Below are 25,962 nucleotides of genomic sequence, written 5' to 3'. Positions count from 1 at the left end.
CACATGTATCAATACACATTAAAGGGTATATATCTTATTCTCTAGTAATAATTGCACGTATCATTACTGATTTTGTTGATCTGTTTCTAGCTTTGGCACTGGGAATTCCTTTAGGTTGGTTCCTGTGACCTTTGACAAAGCATAGCATTCTAAAATCATGCTAATTTCAATGAAAGAATTTTTATCCAACTGCTTCCCTCCCCCTCACTAATTACATTAATCATATGCTAACCTGAGACACTGATTTCATCTTCATTTCTTCAGTAGTAGCAGCAGGGAAAGAACAAGTTGAAGCACAGTAATAATGAATAAAAGAACTTTCTTTTGAAGACAGGTTCTGAAATAAAGGAAGTGCCTGAACCCAAGACAATGGATAAGAAAGCTCTAATTCTCCATTGGTTGTACTTATTTCTGTCATAATGTCTTTCAATTTCAATTCTTCTCTCTGTGAAATAGAACTGTGTAGCTCAAGGAAAATGAATTCAGTCGATTTTGCTATGAAAGAAAAAAAAAATCGGTTTTTATTGGTAGTATTATTTTGCAAGGGGATTAAAATTAAAATAATTTGATTATTAGTAACAGTAAGGATGGTATAAGGCTCAACAAACTATTTTGCATCATAGTTAATAACCCAGGCAAATTGAATTCCAAAACAACCATTAGTAGCCTAGAACCAAAACTCACAATTTTAGACTCCTACTGCATTAGAATACAAACTCCACAATGGTACTGTATTTCCAGTACCTGGCATTTATTAGATGTGAGCAAATATTTGTTAATGATTGAAATATATACATTATATACAAAACAGACAGCCAGTAGAAAACTGCTATATAGCATAGGGAGCTCAACCTGCTTGCTCTGTGATGATCTAGAGGGGTGGGATGGCGGGGTGGTAGGGAAGACCAAGAGGAAGGAGATATGCGTATACTTATGGCTGGTTCACATTGTTGTATGGCAGAAAAAAACATTATATTATAAAACAATTATCCTCCAATTAAAATAAACAATTAATTAAAAAATTTGTTAATGAGTATGTGAATAAGTAAATGATGACTAAACAATTATTTTTCTCTAGCCTTCTCTATATAGCAAATCTGCTCATTAAAATTTTCATTCCAACACTTCCTTCAGAATCATCTTCTTTCATTAGTCATTTCAACAGTGGTTTCAAATGACATTCTCACCTCCCACAATGATTATAAATGGCTTGAGCATCTTCCCAACTCCTCTGCTATTGGATCATAAATTTCCCAAATTAATTTGGAAGCAATCAAGATAACAAAATAAGGAATTTTAAAGATTTAAAATTCAGATCATTACTTAACATCTTTAATATGCAAGGCAGTAGGAGGGGAAAAGGTAGAGAGATTAAAGAGATAAGAAAGAAATTTACTAATCTGATTTAACTAATTCTACACCAGACTTCTTAGGAGTTGGAAACTAAACAAAGTTGGAAAATATTTCAAGATACATATATACCGATAGGAACATTGGAAAAGTATTCAATCCAGTCTTAAAAAAATGATACATAAGTAAGTATATCAAGTTTTCTTTTTTAGAAACTAAAGAAAATCTTGAAAGACTTCTGTATTTTATTTAACTTTGCCACTGATTAGTTCTGTCACAGTTCATTATGAAATCAGGGCAAGAACTCTTATGATAGGCAGCCAAGGATGTCAACTGACTAAAAGGTAAGGTACTGCTTTTATTTTAGAAGATAATTTTAATTGGTTGAGTAAAATTATAAGGAGAAATTATGAATAAAGTAATTTATCTTAAATAATATCAAGGGATAAATTATTTTTAATTCAGTGAACTTAATTTCAATTCAATGAAATGATTACATTCTACTAAATTATTTTAGAGGAAAATTATTTTATAGGAGTTCTCAGATAATCTTGACATTTAAAAGAAATCTTTTTATACTCACATTGCTGGCTTAATACAGAGTTTTCTAGTTGAGTCTGAATCTCCTGAAGATAATTTGAGGAGACCCAAAGAAAGAGGATAGCATGACTTTTTTTACTGTGATCATCATCTTTATTTTTCCATAATCCAAATCTCTTTAAATGTGTGGTATCCACTAGCAATGAAATCTCATGCACGGACACTGAAAAAAGTAAAAGATAACAAGGTAATAAATTAATCTGTTTAGGAATACAACACATGCACTGTATGACTCTTCTTTAACAATATATTTTTCAAAAAGAATTACATGCAATGTTTTTAAAAAATATTATTTATAGCACATTTCAATAAACTTGGCTGAAATACCTAAACACTATTATTAGAGTAAAAAAGATCATATAAATTAGAAAGGGCTAAATAATTATTAAATGGTAATAAAAAGTAGGAAGTTAGCCTCTCACCATTATATGATCTCAGACTATCTTATCAATGCAGTAAACTAAGCACAGTGTAACTAAGAAAATTATTTAATTCTATTTTGGTCAATACTATCAACCAAGATTCCAAATGCTATCATAAGCCACTTAACACCTATTTCCCTTCTAAAACATTTATCCAAAGATTCTCAAGAGTAATATGAGCTTCTGAAGGATCTAGGATAATGTTTTTTTTGGAGGCACCGCAGTTTGCAGGATCTCAATTCCCCCACCAAGGATTAAACCTGGACTATGGCAGTAAAATTAAATTATTTTTAATTAAAATTTTAAATTAAGAAATTAAAAGACGCCTGCTCCTTGGAAGAAAAGCTATAACCAACCTAGACAGCATATTAAAAAGCAGAGACATTACTTTGCCAACAAAGGTCCGTTTAGTCAAAACCATGGTTTTTCCAGGAGTCATGTATGGATGTGAGAGTTGGACCCATAAAGAAAGCTGAGCGCCAAAGAACCATGGTGTTAGAGAAGACTCTTGAGAATCCCTTGGACTACAAGGAGATCAAACCAGTCAATCCTAAAGGAAATCAACCCTGAATATTCATTGGAAGGGCTGAAGCTGAAGCTCCAATCATTTGGCCACCTGATGCAAAGAACTGACTCACTGGAAAAGACCCTAATGCCAGGAAAGATTGAAGGCAGAAGGAGAAGGGGACGACAGAGGAAGAGATAGTTGGATGGCATCACTGACTCAATGGACATAAGTGAGCAAGCTTCGGGAGTTGGTGATGAACAGGGAAGCCGGGCATGCTGCAGTCCATGGGGTCACAAAGAGTCGAACATGACTGAGCGACTGGACTGAACTGAACTGAATGGCAGTAAAAGCCCAGAATCCTAACCACGAAGCAACCAGGGAATTTCTAGGATGAAATCTCTTAAAATTTTCCGAGGTTTTACTGCTCAAAATTTTGAGGTAATCACTCTGAATTAACACTTTTCCCTTTCATTTAGTGAAAAGAATCTCCTGGAAGGACCTTATTTTGTAACTCAAAGACACATACAAAACTGGTGTAAAGAAGTCCTGAGGTCATCTGGTTCAACTGTGAGAAAACAAGTAGCTGAACTAGGAATATAAATATCAGTTAAGTACAATCCCAAGACTCTTACCTATCTGAAATAAATCTCTTACTACTCCTCCCCCTGTTTTTTCCTGGCACAGTGCTACTCAAAATGCAACATTCTCAGCTTGCAACATTGCCATCAGCCCGGAAGCAATTGGAAATACAGAATTCAGGCCCCACACTGGATATACAGAATCAAAATCAGCACTTAGAGAAAAATAAAAAAATAAACAGGTAATCCAGATGAACGTTAAAGTTTGAAAAGGATTTTACAATGAGCATTCAAATACTCATTAACTTGTCATCTTAATGTTTTCCAAGATAGCTATTCTATTCATTTTTTCTTTATTTCTTTCCTATTTCCTCCTTCCTTCCGCTATTCTTTTCTTCCATTATTTCATTTCTTCAGGTTTTTTCCTTGTTCTCTTTCTGGATTTCTATTTCTCTTCTGTGCCTGTCCATATGCATGCCTTCCTGACTTGCTCTCTTTCTATCCTGTCATGTCTTATTCTAACCTACCTCCCCTCTTCTTTTACTACTTACTGGCTCCTTTTTTTTTTTGTATGTCTTTTTTTTTTTTTAATTGAAATATAGTTGACATATAATATTAGTTTCAGGTTACAACATAATGATTTGATTTTTGCATACATTATGAAATGATGACCATAATAAGTTTAATAACCATCTGTCTCCCTATAAAGTTATTATAATATTACTTACCATATTCCTTATATTGGAGATTATATTTCTGGGGCTTATTTATTTTAAATAAATTTATTTTGCCTTATTCACTTAATTTTGTCCAGCTCCCCATCACCCTCCTCTCTGGCAACTAGATGCTTGTTCTGTTTATATATGAGTCTGCTTCTCTTTTATTTTTAGATTCCACATACAAGTGTGATCATACAGTATTTGTTTTTGTCTGCCTCATTTTGCTAAGCATAGTACCCACTAGATCCACCCATGTTGTCACAAATGGCAAGATTTCATTTTACAATGGTTGAGTAATATTCCATATATCTCGCATCTTCTTTATCCATTCATCTATCAATAGACACTTAGGTTGCTTCCACATATGTTTGCTTGGCTACTGTGAATAACGAATGCTGCAGTGAATACTGGGGGTGCATGTACTTTTTCAAAACAGTGGTTTGTTTTCTTAGAGTAAATATCCTGAAGTGAAATTTTTGGGTCACACAGTTCTATTTTTAATTTTCTGACCAACCTCCATACTATTTTCCATTGTGGCTGCATCAATTTACATTCTGAATGTATGCCAACAGTGCAAGAGGGTTTCCCTTTTTTCTGCATCCTTTCCAACACTTGGCTTCCCTAGTGGCTCAAACGGTAAAGAATCTGCTTGCAATGCAGGATACCCAGGTCTGATCCCTGGGTCAGGAAGATCCCCTGGAGAAGGGAATGGCAACCCACTCCAGTATTCTTGCCTAGAGAATCTCATGGACAGAGGAGCTTGGCAAGCTACAGTCCATGGGGATGCAAAAAAAGAATCAAACATGACTGAGCAACTAACACTTTCCAACACTTGTTATTTGCTGTCATTTTGATGATGGCCATTCTGGCTGCATGAGGTGGTATCTTGCTGTGGTCTGGATTTGCATTTCACTGACAATCAGTGATGTTGAGTATCTTTTCATGTATCTGTATGTCTTCTTTGGAAAAATGTCTGTTCAGGTCCTCTGCCCATGTTTTAATTGTTTGTTCCATTGATGTTGAACTGTATGCATTCTTTATATATTTTGGATATGAACTGTTTATCAAATATATGATTTTCAAATATTTTCTCCCATGCTGTACATCTGAAATTAATATGTTGCATGTCATTTATACCTTTATTTTAAAAAAAGAATTTGAGAGGTAGCTCTGTTGCATAGATCTTTATCTACAGATTATAGCACTATCTTTTATGAAATTTTCTTTTGAATCACAGGTCTTTGTTTCTTCTAAATAGCTAATGTTACATTGTTCCATAATAACTTATTAAAATTTCCTAATTAAAAATATCAGGGTGTGTATATACACACACACACACACATATATACATATTCTAATATATTACATATGCCTTATACATTCTTACTACTTATAGTAGCTTCCTAATCATTAAATTTATTCTAATAATACATAGTTGTAGATTCTGTACATGGTATATGGGAAGAGTCCAACTAAAGTTACTTCAATCTCATCTTCAGTCTGGGGAAGGTTTCTTCTTCCCCAGTTCATTTCTGAAGTGCTATCTGTATATATTTTTCTTGCTCATTCTTTTCATAATTTATTCTCTAAAGAGACTGTTCTCTGTTGCTTATTATTAGTTCTCTTAGTGTTGTTTATTCTGAAAGGTTTTTATTTGGGAAGAGAATGAGAAACCTCAGTCTCCACAAATTACAGGTACATTTTCTAATCCACTTTGTACTTTATCTAATCCATTAGATAAAAGTGTACTTTATCCACTTTTTCTAATCCACAGGTACTTTATCTAATTCATTAGGTAACAAATGGTATAAATGCTCTTTCTTAATCCCTATGCAAAGCCATTTACATGGTTGTGTGCAACACTAAAAATTTTCTTCATTCTTTACTTACAGTTTCTATTTTCATCCATTTTTATATATCAAAACTCTCACTATAAAAACTATTTTTCTTATCCCTTAATTTTACTTTAAGTCATTGAAATAATATATCATTTTAAGTGTTACAAAATATTTTAACTCCTTTGGAAGCTACTAAAATAGTGTTAGGTTGAAACACATTATTAATCTTACATTTACGCAAATTCTATAGTGGAAAAAGTATGAAAAACTAGGTGCAGAAATACTTCAGAATTTTTGCTGACCAGTTTTATACTCAAAATTACAGTGAAAAGAGGTCATAAGACAATGATAGCTTACCTTGAAATGGGATCTTAATATACTTTGTTGTGAACTAAAGAAAAAACAAAAAAGCAAAACAGGAGTTACCACTCAAAATGTGTTACTATTCAAATTTTTCAAAAAATTGTTCTTCTTTAAACCACAAGTAAGTAATCAAAGTCTATGTACTAAAAGTCATAAATCTTTTCCTCTTAAACTAAGAAGATATTTCATTGTAAATACTTTGTCTTACAGAAGTTTAAGAACCCTGTGCAAGGAATTTAATTTTCAATATGCTCATTTATAAAACCAGTAAGACTATACGTAATATATTTTCAAAATGTTTTCAGAATATTTAAGGAAGAAATAAGATAAAGTCCAAAAGAACTGCCAAGAGACCTCAGAGTATCAATGATTTTGGTTAATTAACTACAAAGCAGAATTTGATTCTTATCTCTGTTGACATTCCCAGGATTCATTTTTCTTTGTTTCATGTTATACATTTCCTTCTGACTGAGATTCAGCAAGGTTCCCGCTCATTCCACTACATCTGTGCCAAGACACTAAATTTTCTCTAGGTATCTTTTGTATATATCTGATCTCCTTAATTGTTGATTTTATAATAAACTTTCAAGAGTTATGGAGCACCTAAATCTTACGTGTACCATCTAAAATAGAGGTCCCTTCAAGTCTGTCAAATTAATTCATGCCTATTGATTTGTTACTTGGTTAGGTTTCCCTTTTGATCAATACATTTATGAAACTGTTGACCAAATCAGGGATATAGCCTGTGAGCAGAAAACAAAATTTAAAATGGTGTTGGTACAGGGGTACCTAAATTAACTACCAACAAAGTTCCAAATAAGTAGCAAACAATGTTTGGTGAAACCACAGGTTTACTATGCCTCTGTTTTTTTCTAATTAAAAATTTTTTTCATGCTGTAGCTTCCCAAATATAAAACTCACATTTCATTGTGTAAGTTAGCCACTAAAGCAAAATTTGAGCAAAAGGACAAATGGGGTTCAAATGTTGCCTCTCTTATCCCTACTACTTTTTATAAACAATAAGTAGGTAAACTTAGGCAACTTACTGAACCTCTCAGCTCTAGGTCAGAACCTTAATCAAGAGGAGCTATTATCATTAGACTCTAGCATCTGATTCAGTATGTTATCTAATCTGATTTAGTCAAATACATCTTATTACTATGTCACTTTCATGTAACTGCTGTATATTTCGTGTATACACCCCTTGCTAAATTCTGACATGTTTCACTGGGTCATTAATCTCATAAAATATATCTTAGCAATTGTAAATAATGAGCTATAGAAAATGAATATAAGAAGTGTTTGCTATTAAGATTTTACAGTCATTACTATGAAATTATGAATTAGAAGTAGTACATCTATATATCTGGCTGCTGCTTTCTACATTATTGTTTCATTCTCCCACCATAAGCAACCTTGTCCTATCAAAACTTTCAACTTGGCAAGAATTACATACTCATTTTGCCTTTTTCAATGACTAAGCCAACATGCAACCTTCCCAAAGCCAAAGCCCTGAATGCAGCAAAAAACTGAATCCCTAGTTAAGAAATCAGAAAGATGTTCTTGTGGCAATAAGGTAATCCCAAGTTCTCTGAAATCATACCATATCTATTTAAACTTAAAAATAAAGCTGAACATAAGAGATTTTTTGTAACTTCTAACAACAGCCAGTACAGTTTTTTTAATATATACTTAATAAACATTTTTCCTATTATTAACAAAGTTAAGATCTAAAAAATTAAATGTGCAGCATTCTCTACTGCAGCATTCTCAACATTAAAAAAAAAAAAGGCAATAATAACTTAAATGTACCACTCTAAAATAATGGCTCTAACTTATATAAGAGTTTCCCACTACAGGTATTTCTCTAGTGCAGCTCAACTGTAACTGTCATGACAGAGAACAATATCTCCAGCATCCATAACAATACACAGCAGATACTCATTAAAGATCTGGAAAATGACTAAGTTTAATTCTCTAATATACTATCCCCTCCCAAAAAATAAGACGTTCTTTACCTTATAAGTTATATAGAATATGATAAACTCTGTCTGAACAAGAATATATATTAAGTTTTTTGAAAAGCTTGAAATTTTTAAGACTTTTACCTTTTTCCTGTTTTATGTTATTCATTTTTTTTTTTTAGATTTTTAAATTTAATTTTAAGTAATTTAAATTTTAAAACTTTATATTTAAACTTTATGCAAATACACACACACATAATGATGGAAGTACGTCAAAAGGATGCAGGAGACAATTAAAAGCTCCCAATGACCAAAGTTGGAAACGTTTGAGCAGCAAAATAAAGAGTATTGAATTATGACCTGAGGCTTAAAACAAATATCCATGAATCTCTACTGATATAAATAAATTTCCCTTGTCTATTTAATGAATGAATAGATAAGGGATAAGAAAAAAATCTTCCTTGCAGAGATATTTCAAGTAACAGGCAGAGATTCCACTGTGAAGGAGGAGCAGAATCATTTCCTAGATTAAAAGTGTGTGCTGCACATAGTTATGTTATTCATTATATTTTTCAACCTTAAAACTTCTTAAAATCCCTCCATAGTAACATAACTGTTTTAATTTTTGAAGAATTCCTCTCAACCTTTCTTCACACACATATATTTTACCTGCATATATTTACTTTAATTTACTAAACCACATTCCTATAATCAGACATTTAAGATTTTTTGTTTTTAATTAAAGTCTGCATTCCAATAGACATGAGACAAATGTTTAAGACCTGCTTTATGACATTTATTGAATATCTGCAGTCCTATATTACTTGTAATAGCAAAATACTGGGGACAACTGCAATGTCCAACAGTCAGGAATTCAGAACAATCCAATCATTCCAAAATAGGTAGGTGAATTAATTTAATGTGATTATGGTAAGTTAGAAAACAGTATGCAGAATGGACTGCTCTGGTGGCTCAGTGGTAAAGAATCTGCCTGCCAGTGCAGGAGATGCAAGTTCAGTCCCTGAGTCAGGAAGATCCCCTGGAGAAGGAAATAGCAACGCACTCCAGTATTCTTCCCTGCGAAATCCCGTGGCCAGAGAAGTCTGGCAGGCTACAGTCCATGGGGTCACAAAAGAGTCAATTAAACAACAATATATAATGCTACATCCTTTGGTTTTAAAGATATACAGTTAATATGGAGAATACAGAATGATGTAGAGTTAATACTAATTGTCTCTGGATAAGCAAGATTATAGGTATTCTTCAAATTGTTCCTTTATTCATTTGTGGATTTCCCTGGTGGCTCAGCTGGTAAAGAATCTACCTGCAAGGCAAGAGACCTGGGTTTGATCCCTGGATTGGAAAGATTCCCTGAAGAAAGGAAAGGCTGCCCACTACAGTATTCTGGCCTATACAACGTCATGGATTGAACAGTCCATGGGGTGGCAAAGAGTCAGACACGACTGAGCGACTTTCACTTTATTCATTTGTAGTTTTTTGTTTGGTTTTGGGTTTTGCCCATAACAAGTCTACCTGAGTGTATAACAGCATAATTAATACACTAATTAATGAAAACCCACTGAGGAATATTTATGTTAAATTTTTCTCCCTTAGCTAATCAGTTACTATAACATATTTAGGTTACCTAATTTTTGGCCATTACAAAGAACTCTACAGAAAAAACTGGTCAAACCTGGGTTTTAAATGAAAAAGCTAAAAGTAAGGGGAAAAATTAAGAAAATGTGAACAAAATTCCTTAAAGTAATTTTAAAAATCAACCTAGGCATATCAAAAGCATTAATATCTGAAAATTAGTGATCAGAGAAGATACATTTTAAACAGAATTGCTGTGATGTTTTCAATCAAAGCAATTTTAACTATATCATAAGCTACCACTATGGGTACTTCCCAGAATTTGTACACGGTTACTCTGTTGGGATAATAGAGTGCATGGTACATGGTCACCAAGTAAACATATACTTCACGTCTTAAATCATATACTGTCCTCTCTGTGATGTCTTCCCTGACTGCTCCAGCCAGAGGAAAGGAGAGATCATGTCTTAACATTTTTATATTCCCTACCCTATCTATAAGACAGTGAAATATTGCTAAATCTTCTAGGAAAATACTTGAATTATAATTTGATATAGTCAATTCAACTAATGTTTATAAGTGCCTATTTAAGTGTGAGCCATTTATGTAAAGTATAAGAGGGAGTAAAATATGGTTCCTCATCACAAGATGCTTAAAGTCTAATAGAGAGATCTAGGCAAGAATACAAACAAAAACACAAAGAATCAATCTTACAACAGATGTACAAACAAAGTGCTGTAAGTACACAGTAAAAGGAGAAGTTAATTCTGGCTAGGAAGAAGAAATCAGGAAAGGTTTTCGGGAAGAGGAGGTATTTCAGATAAGCCTTAAAATATTTTAACAGGCAGAAAAAAGTAGTGAGAAAATATAGAGAACTGAGCAAAATCCAGCATGGCTTTCATATATAAAATGTGAGGCATTAATATTGAAAAGAAAGTGGAAAAATAAGAGGAACTATTCCTGGATATCCTTAAAGTAACAAGTTTAGGAATTTGGAGAGCTCTGTTGTTCAGACACTTGGTCGTCTAAGACTCTTTGCGACCCCATAGACTGCAGAGTGCCACGCTTCCCTCTTCTTCACCATCTCCCAGAGCTTACTCAAACTCATGTCCATTGAGTTGGTGATGCCATCCAACGATCTCTTCCTCTGTCATCCCCTTCTCCTCCTGTCTTCAATCTTTCCCAGCATTAGGGTCTTTTCTAATGAGTCAGTTCTTTACATCAGGGGACCAAAGTACTGAAGCTTCAGCTTCAGCACCAATCCTTTCAATGCATATTCAGGATTGATTTCCTTTAGAATTAACCAGTTTGATCTCCTTGCAGTCCAAGGGACTCTCAAGAGTCTTCTCCAATACCACAGTTCACAAGCATCGATTCTTCAGCACTCAGCCTTCAGCACTCAAATCCACACGTGACTACTGGAAAAACCATAGTTTTGACTATGTGGACCTTTGTTGACAAAGCAATATCTGTTTTTTAATATGCTGTCTAGGTTTGTCATAGCTTTTCTTCCAAGGAGCAAGCATCTTTCTATTTCATGGCTGCAATCACCATCTGCAGTGATTTGGGAGGCCAATAAAATAGTCTCTCACTGTTTCCATTGTTTCCCCATCTATTTACCATGAAGTGATGGGACCAGATGCCATGATCTTAGTTTTTTAAATGCTGAATTTTAAACCAGCTTTTTCACTATCCTCTTTCACCTTCATCAAGAGGCTCTTTAATTCCTCTTCACTTTCTGCCATAAGGGTGGTACCATCTGCATATCTGAGGTTATTGATATTTCTCACAGCAATCTTGATTCCAATTTTGATTTTGGCAGCATGAATCCAGAAGATTCTTGCTTCATCCAGCCAGTATTTTGCTGGAGAGCCTGGAGGGCTGCAGTCCATGGGGTCGCAAAGAGTCAGACACAACTGAGCAACCAAGCACAGCACTCTGCATATAAGTTAAATGAGCAGGGTGAGAATATACAGCCTTGACATACTCCTTTCCCTATTTGGAACTAATCTGTTGTTCCATGTCCGGTTCTAACTGTTGCTTCTTGACCTACATACAGATTTCTCAGGAGGCAGGTCAGGTGGTCTGGTATTTCCATCTCCTTAAGAATTTTTCACAGTTTGTTGTGATCCACATAGTCAAAGGCTTTAGCATTGTCAATAAAGCAGAAGTAGATGTTTCTCTGGAATTCTTTTGCTTTTTCTATGATCCAACAGATGTTGGCAATTTGATCTCTGGCTCCTCTGCCTTTTCTAAATCCAGCTTGAACATCTAGAAGTTCTCAGTTCACACAGTATTGAAGCCTAGCTTGGAGGATTTTGAGCATTGCTTTGCTAGTATGTAAAATTAAAGCAATTGTACAGTAATTTGAACAATCTTTGGCATTGCCCTTCTTTGGGATTGGAATGAAAACTGACCTTTTCTAGTCCTGTGGCCACTGCTAAGTTTTCCAAATTTACAATAATTTAAACTCAGTTTATAATAATTTAAATTAATAAAATAAGATTCACTCTTTTTGCTATCAATTATACTCCAAAGAAATATTTACTTTACCATCAAATAAGTGTTAGAACCCAAAGAATATCAGTGTTGCACATGATTCTTTTCATACATAATCTTCATTATAGTCAGATTAGAGACATGATTTTAGGGCATTCCTCTACAGTTTCAAAATTTCCTATTTAAAGATATGTTTCAAAACAGATATAATAACATATTCAAAATGTCCTATATAAACTAATATCAATTCCATTTTCATTTGCACTAAAGAGGCAATCTGAAAATTGACCTTGCCCAAAAGCAAAACTAAAGAAAAAATATATATACTTACTGTAACACAACCTTTAGAAGCTCCTTTTATTTTACCAATATAAACAGAAGTAAATATAAAATCCAGTTGTAGATCCATCTCATTCTTAGGTATAAGACAGGAAATGTTTTCCATGACAGGATTATATGAACATAATTCAGATGAAGTCTAACAACAAAAAAATTATAAAATGCATGTAATGCTAAGTATTATATAAATGTTGACAATGATTTTTTAAGTCATATACGTCTTTAAATTATCATTAATGAGTTTGTGAAGGATTTTACACTGTTCTTACTGTCAAGAAATAGTTATCTAGATTTTTCCCTTAAAAAGTATGATTTACTTTGATAAAATTACTCTAGTTGAATTCTAAATTAATTCCATAGGGCCTACAATACAGAAATACATCCTTCTCTGTATCAAATTCATGATTTTAAATTCAGTATTCCCTAATGGGCTTTATTTATTTTTAACTCAGCAAAAATAAATTAAGATTTATATAATGTTTAGTTTAACATGCATTTTTAAATATCTCTTCTAGTCACCAGAACAACCCCATAGGGCAAGTTATTTTTTTATTTATGCATTTCATAAGTAGAGCTAATAGATGTTTGGACTGGTTAAGTGACTTGCTTAAAATAACACTGCTACTAAGAAGCAAAACTAAGACAAATCAGCTTTCTATCTGCAGGTCAAGGGATATTTCAAGCATATAAAATTGTTTCTATAAACCAAGATGATGCTGTTAGCTATTGCATTCTTAGTGCACAAGAAGGGATATAACTGCCTAAGAAGCACTGATATATCAAATCTATATGATTTACTATGTGCACTATGTCTCAAAAATCATTCCACTTCTCCTCAAAAAATTCACAACTCTGCTTTTAAGTTATAATAGACGACCAGGCAGTATCAACAGCAGCAATTTTCCATGATCTCTTCTGAGTTCTACAATGCTTTCAGATGACTTTTTCAATTCCATATTTGCATAGCTGTTGCACATTATGCCTCTTTAACCTTGATATTGCTAATGACCAAATAAACCACGAGTAGAGCAATTATTGGAGAAGGCAATGGCACCCCACTCCAGTACTCTTGCCTGGAAAATCCCATGGACGGAGGAGCCTGGTAGGCTGCAGTCTGGGGCTGCAAAGAGTCGGATACGACTGAGCGACTTCACTTTCACTTTTCACTTTCTTGCATTGGAGAAGGAAATGGCAACCCACTCCAGTATTCTTGCCTGGAGAATCCCAGGGACAGGGGAGCCTGGTAGGCTGCCGTCTATCGGGTCGCACAGAGTCGGACACAACTGAAGCGACTTAGCAGCAGAGTAATTATGCATGGGTATTCACTCTCCTACCTCTAGAAAACGCTGATTAATCTTCACCTCAAACATGCGCTCTACTCATTATTTTTAATCCAGCTCACAATGCCATTTATCTGCTTAACAGAATTTTTTATCATTCTCATCTTTTATTGTTTACTGTACTCTTCTTATCCCTTAAGCAAAAAAGGGGGAATCTAATCAACTACAGATGGTTCTAATTAGTCAAATAACTGTGTGTTTTAAGTGATAAATTGAGAAGAGGAGTTATAAAAAATTCCTTATTGGGTCTCACAACTGGTAAAGACTAACTGCCTTTTAAAAATGGTCAATTCATACTTCTAACAACTTCATTTAAAACTGGAAACAAGGAAGGGTGCAGAGGTATATTCTGCCTAACAGATCTTGGTAGATCTCTATGTTATTTACTGCTTGGCTGTGATCATATGTTGTCAGCTCTACAAGGGATATAATTTTCCTTTAACATGATCATTTCATACTGCACTGTTAATTTACATGCTGCCAAGGGAACTGCAGTTCATTTAGAATTTTGAACGCATTATCAACACTTTTATAGCTACACTATCAGGTAGGCTGCTGGCCCAGATGGGCAACAATTGCTACATTTTAACAAAAATTCACAACACAACTACTGAGGTGATTTCTGTATGAAGTAACAAATGCAACAGAAACACCCATGAAATAATAATCAACCTATCAGACTGTTTTCATTGAACTGACTAAATTCTTCATCACACTCTACAGAGTAACAGTCTTTGCATTATTCAAAAACAATTAACATAAGTTAACCATAATTCTGCACTGGTAGTGACTGACAATCATTTCTTTAAAACAGGAAAATCAGAAGCTGATAATATGAATGAATACTGACAATAAATAACTTGAACCTTACTTTAGAGCTATACTCTTCTAAGACGTATGTCAAAAACACCACTGGCTGACATTAAACCAACACACACTTCCACTTCTGTAAGAAGGAAGAGACAAAGGACTTATCAAACTGATAGGTTTGTGACACTTTTCTAAATGCTTTCATATGTTGTTTCATTTAATACTCAAAATAATCTTGTGAAATAGGTGTTATCACTCTCATTTAGTATATAAGTAAACAGGCTTAAAGAAGTTAAGGGACTTGTCCAAATGGCAGATCCAAGATCTGAACACAGCTCTGTATAGCTCAAGATGTCAGGTTCTTTCCTCTATATCACGCTTTTTTAATAGCATGTGAGGAAAAGGAATAATTCCAAGTAGCCCTTGTACTACAAAACTACACAAATACCAGAAACCATTTCATTCTAGAAAATATTTTGATAAAGTACTTAAATGTCCAATGAGAAACCAAAAAGAGAATATTTGAGTCAGAATATTTAGACTAAAAAAATAAAACTGACCAAAAGAAAAATGATATTAAGCCTTTCACTTCAAAATAAAGACAATTATATGCTTCCCTCAAACTAATACAAAAGTTATCTTAGAATTCAAACTAAGAAATATGTTATTTTTACATAATATTCTGCTTGATGAAACAAAAAAATAGTCATTAGCCAATAGTGTATATTTCACTGTTAATCTGTGAGAAGACAGAAATAAATTACCTGTACAGACTCACAAGTAATCAATGGTAGTTCTGACACTACTGGTTCAGAAGTACTCTCACTTTCATGAGAAATGGCATCATCCTGCTTAGGCTGTAATTTAAGAATTTCTGAACTTTTATGTTCAGTGGGTCCTTCTTCATCACTAGAAACAACAACTAAAATGGAAAAATGTATTTTTTTTAATGTGTCACAATAATCACATATAAAAAGAGAATTTTCTAACTCATGCAATGTATCTTTAATAATTCCACTGAACTGAATAATCTAACTTTATTCAGTTTCGATAGGAGCCCATCATTCATTATCTGATTTATGCTGCTACTGCTGCTGTTAAGTCGCTTCAGTCGTGTCCGACTCTGTGCGACCCCATAGATGGTAGCCCACCAGGCTCTGCTGTCCCTGGGATTCTCCAGGCAAGAACACTGGAGTGGGTTGCCATTTCCTTCTCCAATGCTACTTGCATACAATGTTTTCACATCAGTGCTATTATTTGGCAGTTATCTGCAACCTTACTCTCTGGAGGAAGAAGGTATTTTAAAATAGATAAAGCCATTAGGATAACTTAGGAACAGATTCTAGTTCTAATAATATATTATTGCCATCATTCTCGGAGAAGGCAATGGCACCCCACTCCAGCACTCTTGCCTGGAAAATCCCATGGACGGAGGAGCCTGGTAGGGTGCAGTCCATGGGGTCGCTAAGAGTCAGACATGACTGAACGACTTCACTTTCACTTTTCACTTTCATGCATTGGAGAAGGAAATGGCAACCCACTCTAGTATTCTTGCCTGGAGAATCCCAGGGACGGGGGAGCCTGGTAGGCTGCCGTCTATGGGGTCGCACAGAGTCGGACACGACTGAAGCGATTTAGCAGCAGCAGCAGCCATCATTCTAAATTGTACTTTAAGTCCTGTTACATTAGTTTCTTCTAGGAGGAAGAAATGAATGGCAAGGGAAAAATGTGGGAGACTAGTCACTAGATATCCTTTAGAACCTTTTTTGTACCATGTGACTGTATCAAATACTTGAAAATTAAAATCAAAATTAATGACAATAAATAAATAGCACTTAAACTCTCTGTACTTCAGTTCAATCAATCAAAATGACAATAATGGTCCTTACAGATTTGTGCCAAAAAAAACCCAAAAAACTGATGAGATACTGATGAGTACACTAATAAAAAAAAATTACTTCTGCTTCCAAGTACTCCATTCCTTACCTAAATCAATACTACAAAATTAATGACATCCCAAAACTCCAAGTCTTTTTTTTCCTGAAGGTAATATATTCCTGAATATATTTCCTGAAGGTAATATACACGGATGTAATAAATAACACAGTGCCTCAGCAAAATTTCTTTGACAGAAGAAATAAAACAACTAAGCAGAGTAGAGACAATTAATAGCTTTTATTATCCTCATGTTACTTACTTGGTTCAGCAGAGATAAATGATAGGTTCCCTTCACTGTGTTCACTTAAAACAGGTTTTTCTATTGTGTTCAATTCATTCTCATCCTTCACAACCAGAGTAGAATTCCCCACAGTATCAGAGGAAATAGAGCTCTCAAAAGTTTCCATGGCTGAACATCCAGAGGTCATTTGAGGAGAAGCACTCAAAGCCAACTCCTGACCACAATCTGAGGGTAGTTGAGCAAAATCACTTTCTATGGATTCATATGTAACTTCTTCAAACAGTTTTGGATCCTCATGATAGTTTTCACTTGACTTTTCCAACTCAGTGAATACTGCTGGGTCATTTTCTTGCTCTTTCTGAACATAAATAAATGCATATGAAAATCAGCATTTTTCAAATTTAGCTAACATGAAGAATCTTTTTTAAGTTTAAATTCCTATAAAAGTAAAAATACTATATCATTTCTATAATTATAGGAATAGAAAAGTACACAATTACACTATATTACTTGCAAAAGTCTCTCAAGTATTAATATACAGATATAAAGCTTGGTCTATCCAATCAGATGCCTAAATAGTTTTTAAAAGGATGGGAAGGGGAAACACCCATATTTACAAGTGGTTCAGAAGGGTCCCACAATCTAAGTCAACTTTAAATAAGAGAAAAATTTTTTACAGCTTTACTTTGCAAAAGAGGCCATTTGACATTATGTGACTTTAGTTACAAGAGCAAAAAAAATAAAAACTTAGGATAACAATATGAAAAATTAAGAAAATCAATCACTGCCTTCATATCTCTCAGTTCAGTCGCTCAGTCATGTCCAACTCTTTGTGACCCTATGGACTGCAACACATCAGGCCTCCCTGTCCATCACCAACTCCTGGAGTCTACTCAAACACATGTCCATTGAGTCGGTGATGCCATCCAGCCATCTCATCCTCTGTCATCCCCTTCTCCTCCTGCCTGCAATCCCTCCCAGCATCAGGGTCTTTTCCAATGAGTCAACTCTTCGCATGAGGTGGCCAAAGTACTGGAGTTTCAGCTTCAGGATCAGTCCTTCCAATGAACACCCAGGACTGATTTCCTTTAGGATGGACTGGTTGGATCTCCTTACAGTCCAAGGGACTCTCAAGAGTCTTCTCCAACACCACAGTTCAAAAGCATCAATTCTTCGGCGCTCAGCTTTCTTCACAGTCCAACTCTCACATCCACACATGACCACTGGAAAAACCATAGCCTTGACTAGACAGACCTTTGTTGGCAAAGTAATGTCTCTTCTTTTTGAATACGCTATCTAGGTTGGTCATAACTTTGTTTCAAGGTGTAAGCGTCTTTTAATTTCATGGCTGCACTCACCATCTGCAGTGATTTTGGAGCCCCCAAAAATAAGGTCTGACACTGTTTCCACTGTTTCCCCACCTATTTCCCATGAAGTGACGGGACCGGATGCCATGATCTTCGCTTTCTGAATGTTGAGCTTTAAGCCAACTTTTTCACTCTCCTCTTTCACTTTCATCAAGAGGCTCTTTAGTTCCTCTTCACTTTCTGCCATAAGGGTGGTGTCATCTGCATATGTGAGGTTATTGATATTTCTCAAGGCAATCTTGATTTCAGCTTGTGCTTCTTCCAGTCCAGCGTTTCTCATGATGTACTCTGCATGTAAGTTAAATAAGCAGGGTGACAATATACAGCCTTGACGTACTCATTTTCCTATTTGGAACCAGTCTGTTGTTCCAAGTCCAGTTCTAACTGTTGCTTCCTGACCTACATATAGGTTTCTCAAGAGGCAGGTCAGGTGGTCTGGTATTCCCATCTCTTTCAGAATTTTCCACAGTTTATTATGATCCACACAGTCAAAGGCTTTGGCATAGTCAATAAAGCAGCAATAGATGTTTTTCTGGAACTCTCTTGCTTTTTCCATGATCCAGCAGATGTTGGCAATTTGATCTCTGGTTCCTCTCCCTTTTCTAAAACCAGCTTGAACATCTGGAAGTTCATGGTTCACATATTGCTAAAGCCACACATCTCCTTTACCATATAAATCTAAATCATGTTTATAATTATAACTCAAAGGCACTGCAAAGTCCTGAAATGCCTTGTGAATCAAAGGACTCAAAAAGCTATCTCCAAAAAACAAAAAGCTATCTCCTTACACTTTTATTGTTAACTATACACTAAGTTTTTGAAACTAAGTAACGTATGCATTAAGTATTATAATTTCTGCAACAGATTTCCTAAACTCTGGAAAAAGAGAAGTCTATAGCAACTGGAAGTAAACTACTACTGATAAAATAGTCTGGTAATAATTTCACAGACCAAGTGAAAAGCAATTGGCTAGATAGTATGACTATTATGTGGTTAAAATAAGACAGAGAGAAGAAATACATCTGTAGGACATATAACAAACCACTAAATATAAAGGCTGGTATCAGAGGAGAAATAGTTTAAACTTTTTTACTTGTTCATAATATAGTTAGCACTCTATATGTGCCGGTTCCACCAACTGTGGGTTCCACCAACTGCAAATGGAAAATATTTCCAGAAACATAATTCTAGGGATTTACAAAAGGCAAAACTTTAATTTATCATGCACAGGCCACTATTTACATAGCATTTATTTTTCACATCCATTTATGTAACATTTACAATGTATTAGTTGCAAGCAGTCTAGAGATGATTTAAAATGTACAGGAAGATGCAGATTATATGCAAATATTAAACCATTTAATATAAGAGATTTAATTTAAACGTCTATGGATTTGGTATATCCAAGGTCCTGGAACTAACATACTGTAGGATACTCAGTGATGACTGTATTTGAAATTTGTTCCCATAACTATTACTGCAAGAAAAATATTTTAAGTTGCATTTAAAGTATTAAAAAAAAAAAAAACAGAATCAAAAAATAGGCAAAGAAAAAAGTCTGATGATAAAATCAGAAAGCTAGAAGAACATTATTTGGTCACAGTCAATTCATTTTTATCATAGGACAAATTATTTCATATGACATCTAAATACCTCTACTTACTGTCTGTTCTGCTGACTTATACAGAGAAGCAGGATTATAAGTATCAGGTAAATTACTTCTAAGCCTTTTCTTTCTCTTCCTGGAAATCAGAGTGGGTTCCATTCTTGAAACAGAATTTGTATCATCCTTGTTTCTACTCCCCACTTCAAGATGGTCACAATCTCTACTTCCAGTACTGAGGTCTAAAAAACAAAAGAGACATTTTTGGCCAAAAAGTACAGAAAGGATCCTCTTCAGAAGAGCTCAAAGAAAATCATCAAAATTGCTATACTACTCTCAGAGCTAGTTTTTTTAAACTCTACTGTTAAATAAGCACACCAACATGGATAAATATAAAGACACATCCCATCTTAAACTGCATTCACAAAGCAAATGTTCATTGTACAAAAAATATGAGATAAAGGAAATATATTAAAAGGTAGTATTAGTAACCAAAGTAAAGCAATCAAACCATATTTTGCTTTTGCTATAATTGCATTTGACTATGATAAAGAAAAGTCTTAATAAAATTTTGAAAATTAGTGTCTTAAATGCTTTTTAAATTCACTGTCATTTTAGAAATTACAACTAATTTAGACACTGGTTTTCTTTTTTAAATGTAAGTTTTAATACATATATTTAGTAACTGAAAAGGGACAATAATTTGAAACAGTAGAGTACTGATCACTGCTCTCTTAAAAGAAGCCAAAATATTTCTCCTCAGCAGACAATTGTGGTATGTAATCATTCATAAGGCAATCAATTACTTTCAGTTTATTTCTTTTTTGAAAAAAAATCAAGACCTTTAATTTTAAATCTCCAATAAATCTATTACCCTACGGAAAGGAGGGGCCTCCCTGGTTGGCTTAGATGGTAAAGAATCTGCCTGCAATGCAGGAGACCTGGGTGCAAGCCCTGGGACGGGAAGATCCTTTGGAGAAGGAAATGGCTACCTACTCCAGCCTTCTTGCCTAGAAAATTCCAAGGACAGAGGAGCCTGGCAGAGTCCATGGGGTTGCAAAGAGTCAGACATGACTTAGCGACTAACATGTTATCACAGAAAAGGAAGTGCTACCTTTTTAAAGTCAACAAAGTATTATTATGAAATGCATTTCAAGTATTATCAAACATGCATAGTATTTCAGTTATCAAATATATGTACTATACAAAAATACGTTCCAGAAGGTTCTACCTAAAGTTATCCTAACTAATTGAAGATTATCCTGAATTTTTTTGCTTTCTGAATTATATCATATAAGTACCAACTCAGATATTATACCATTTTATATAAGAGATTTAAGCATTTATGGATTTGGTATGTCCAGGGTGCTGGAATTCACACAAAGCAAGTCCCAAAGCAGCTTCCTTGAATTCATAAACTTAAACCCATGTAACACTGACTGTTCTGACCACTTCATTTACTCAACACTACACACCTTCTATTCAAATTACTCTTGCTCTTACTCTAGCTTTATAAACATCTAACAACTAACATTCATAATACTTCTTTTTCATTGCTTAAAATTAAGGCAGGCATGGGGACAGGACTGAGGCCAAAAACTCAAACCATGAACAGTCTTCCAAATTCCAAAGACAACTCTTAACTCTCTCCCCCAGAAAAATAAACTACCCCCAAATGATCAACACAGTATTTTGAAAAGCACAATAAATTTTATTTGCAATTCTATAAACTGTAATGGTTTCTTTTGTAAACTGTAAGCAGTGAAGGACAGGGAAACCCAGCGTGCTGCAGTCCATGGGGTCACAGAGAGTAGGCCATGACTGAGCAACTGAACAACAAAAACTAAAAAGGTAGTCAAATATAATTTCTACATATAATACTGGATCAAGCTATAATTTTGAAACATAAATACTACAGCAAAAGAAACTGATGCAGGATTAGCTCAAGATGGCAGAGTAGTTGGACAAGAGCTCATCACCTCCTTTTGAAAACATCAAAATCACCACTGAACAACCACCAACAAAAAAATGCTCAAATCCACCAAAAAAGGATACCCAACATCCAAAGACAAAAAGGAGTTCTCAGTGAGATGGTAGGAGGGGCACAATCACAATAAACTCAAGTTTCATACCCACAAGGTGGATGACTCAAAAAGGGGAAAACAATTTAACTACTGAAGTGAAAATTCGGAGCCCCACACCAGGCTTCCAAACCTGGGGGTCCAGCAACAGAAGGAAGAGTCCCCAGAGAATTTAACTATGAAGGCCAGTAGGGTTTGATCACAGGTTTTTCACAGGACTAAGTGAAACGGAGACTCCACTCTTAAAGCGCGCATACAAAGTCTGTGCAAACCAGAACCCACGGTCAAAAGGCAGTAACTTCATAAAGAGACTGGACAGACTTAACTGCTAGTATTGAAGGGCCTACTGGGGAGGCTTGGACTCACTGAAAGGGAAAAGAACACTGGCAACAGCAGTTCTAAATGACACACTAGACCAGGTGGACTTAATTGCTATCTACAGACCATTCCATCCAAAAGCAGAAGAATACACATTCTTCTCATGTGAAAATGGAATATTCTTTGCATTGAACACATGCTGGGCCACAAAGAGAGCACCAGTAAATTTTAAAACACTAAAATCATATCAAGCATCTTTTCCAACCAAAACACTATGAGACCAGAAATAAACTATGAGAAAAAAAACTAAAAAAAACAAGCATGTAGACTAAATATGCTATTAAACAGTCAATATAACACTGAAGAAATTAAGTTCAGTTCAGTCACTCAGTCATGTCCCACTCTTTGCAACCCCATGGACTGCAGCATACCAACTGCCCTGTCCATCACCAACTCCTGAACCTTGCTCAAACTCGAATAAATCGAATCAGTGATGCCCTCCAGTCATCTCATCCTCTGTTGTCCCCTTCTCCTCCCGCCTTCAATCTTTCCCAGCATCAGGGCCTTTACCATTGAGTCAGCTCTTCGCATTGGATGGCCAAAGTATTGAAGCTTCAGCTTCAGCATCAGTCTTTCCAATGAATATTCAGGATTGATTTCCTTTAGGATTGACTGGTTGGATCTCCTTGCAGTCCAAGGGACTCTCAAGAGTCTTCTCTAACACCACAGTTCAAAAGCATCAATTCTTCGGTGTTCAGCTATCTTTATGGTCCAACTGTCACATCCATACGTGACTACTGGAAAAACCATAGCTTTGACTAGATGGACCTTTGTCAGAAAAGTAATGTCTCTGCTTTTTAATATGTTGTCTGGTAGGTCATAGCTTTTCTTAAATGGAGCAAGCATCTTTGAATTTCATGGCTGCAGTCAAAATCTGGTACAGTGATTTTGGAGCCCAAAAAAATAAAGTCTCTCACCGTTTCCATTGTTTACCCATCTATTTGTCACGAAGTAATGGGACCAGACACTATTATCTTAGATTTTGAGTACTGAGTTTTAAGCCAGCTTTTTCACTCTCCTCTTTCACTTTCATCAAGAAGCTCCTCAGTTCCTCTTCATTTTCTGCCATAAGGGTGGTGGCATCTGCATATCTGTGGTTATTGATATTTCTCCCGGCAATCTTGACTCTGGCTTATGCTTCATCCAGCCGGACATTTCACATGATATACTCTGCATATAGGCTAAATAAGCAGGGTAATAATACACACCCTTGACATACTCCTTTCCCAATTTGGAAACAATATATTGTTCCATGCCTGGTTTTAACTTTTGCTTCTTGACCTGCAACAGATTTCTCAGGAGGCAGGAAAGGTGGTCTAGTATTCCCATCTCTTGAGGAATTTTCCACACTTTGATGAGATCCACAAAGTCAAAGGTTTTGGCATAGTCAATAAAGCAGATGTTTCTCTGGAACTTTCTTCTTTTTCTATAATCCCCTGGATGGTGGCAATCTGATCTCTGGTTCCTCTGCCTTTTCTAAATCCAGCTTCAACATCTGGAATTTCACAGTTCACATACTGCTGAAGATTCACTTGGAGAATTTTGAGCATTACTTTGCTAGCATGTGAGATGAATGCAATTGTGCAGTCATTTGAACATTCTTTGGCATTGCCTTTCTTTGGAATTGGAATGAAAACTGACCTTTTCCAGTCCTGCGGCCACTGCTGACTTTTCCAAATTTGCTGGCATATTGGGTGCAGCACTTTTACAGAATCATCTTTTAGGACTTGAAATAGCTCAGCTGGAATTCCATCACCTCCACTAGCTTTGTTCATAGTGATGCTTTAAGGCCCACTTGACTTTGCACTTCAGGATGTCTGGCTCTAGGTGAGTGATCACACCACCATGGTTATCTGGGTTGTGAAGATCTTTTTGGTACAGTTCTTCTGTGTATTCTTGCCATTTTTTCTTAATATCTTCTGCTTCTGTTAGGTCCATACCATTTCTGTCCTTTATTGTGCCCATCTTTGCATGAAATGTTCCCTTGGTATCTCTAATTTTCTTGAAGAGATCTCTGGTCTTTCCCATTCTATTGTTTTCCTCTATTTCTTTGCACTGATCACTGAGGAAGGCTTTCTTATCTCTCCTTGCTAGTCTCTGAAACTCTGCATTCAGATGGGTATAGCTTTCCTTTTCTCCTTTGCCTTCATCTTCTCTTCTTTTCTCAGCTATTTGTAAGGCCTCCTCAGACAACCACTTTGCCTTTTTGTATTTCTTTTGCTTGGGGATGGTCTTGATCATTGCCTCCTATACAATGTCACAAACCTCCATCCATAGTTCTTCAGGCACTCTATCAGATCTAATCCCTTGAATCTATTTGTCACTTCCACTGTATAATCGTAAGGGATTTGATTTAGGTCATACCTGAATGGTCCAGTGGTTTCCCTACTCTCTTCATTTATGTCCGAATTTTGCAATAAGGACTTTATGATATGAGCCACAGTCAGCTCCCAGTCTTGTTGTTTTTCACTGTATAGAGCTTCTGCATCTTTGGTTGCAAAGAATAAAATCAATCTGATTTCAGTACTTATGATTTGGTGACATCCATGTGTAGAGTCATCTCTTGTGTTGTTGGAAAAGGGTGTTTGCTATGACCAGTGCGTTCTCTTGGCAAAACTCTGTTAGCCTTTTCCCTGCTTCATTTTATACTCCAAGGCCAAATTTGCCTGTTATTCCAGGTATCTCTTGACTTCCTACTTTTGCATCCCAGTCCCTATAATGAAAAGGAAATCTTTTTTTGGTGTTAGTTCTAGAAGTTCTTGTAGGTCATCATAGAACCATTCAACTTCAGCTTCTTCTTCACTAGCAGTTGAGGCATAAACTTGGATTGTGTGTTAGTTGCTCAGTCATGTTTGACTCTGCAACTCCATGGATTAGGGCTCACCAGGTCCCTCCATCCACAGGATTTTCCAGGCAAGAATACTAGAGTGGTTTGCCATTCCCTTCTCCACAGGATCTTCCCAACCCATGAATCTAACCTGGGTCTCCCAATTTGTAGGCAAACTTTTTACCATCTGAGCCACTAGAGAAGACTCAAAGTGGAGCATAGACTTTATTACTGTGATATTGAATGGTTTGCCTTGGAAATGAACAGAGATCATTCTGCATTTTTGAGACTGTGCCCAAGTACTGCATTTCAGACTCTTCTGTTGATTATGAGGGCTACTCCATTTCTTCTAAGGGATTCTTGCCCAGGAATAGCATGAAAAGGCAAAAAGATATGACACTGAAAGATGAACTCCCCAAGTTGGTAGGTGTCCAATATGCTACTGGAGAAGAGTGGAGAAATAACTCCAGAAAAAATGAAGAGATGGAGCCAAAGCAAAAACAAATCCCAGTTGTGGACATGATTGGTGATGAAGTAAATTCTGATGCTATGAAGAACAATATTGCATAGAACCTGAAATGTTAGGCTCATGAATCAAGATATA

The 25,962-nt window shown here is 35.4% G+C and overlaps 1 protein-coding gene across 29 annotated transcripts in view; it reads right to left on the bottom strand.

Annotated features, from left to right (window-relative positions):
• Positions 1-25,962, bottom strand: part of SENP7 (SUMO specific peptidase 7) — a 185,573-nt gene that overhangs the window by 29,696 nt on the left and 129,915 nt on the right. For 28 of the 29 annotated variants that reach the window (XM_086409127.1, XM_086408931.1, XM_086408961.1 and 25 more), the window contains 7 exons: positions 20,133-20,314; positions 17,121-17,460; positions 15,688-15,845; positions 12,766-12,912; positions 6,373-6,406; positions 1,934-2,113; positions 233-495 (listed from right to left, as the gene is read on the bottom strand). In XM_086409127.1, the coding sequence (XP_086265253.1) occupies positions 233-495; positions 1,934-2,113; positions 6,373-6,406; positions 12,766-12,912; positions 15,688-15,845; positions 17,121-17,460; positions 20,133-20,314 (1,304 nt within the window). Of the gene's footprint in view, positions 1-232; positions 496-1,933; positions 2,114-6,372; positions 6,407-12,765; positions 12,913-14,984; positions 15,060-15,687; positions 15,846-17,120; positions 17,461-20,132; positions 20,315-25,962 lie in introns of those variants that run through there. The other variant, XM_086409172.1, reaches the window with a different exon arrangement.

The sequence above is a fragment of the Bos grunniens genome, chromosome 1 (assembly GCF_055505025.1).
Source record: "Bos grunniens cultivar Pamir isolate PY7600 chromosome 1, Bosgru_T2T1.0, whole genome shotgun sequence".
Lineage (NCBI taxonomy): Eukaryota > Metazoa > Chordata > Mammalia > Artiodactyla > Bovidae > Bos > Bos grunniens.
This window is presented reverse-complemented; position numbering and strand designations above follow the sequence as displayed.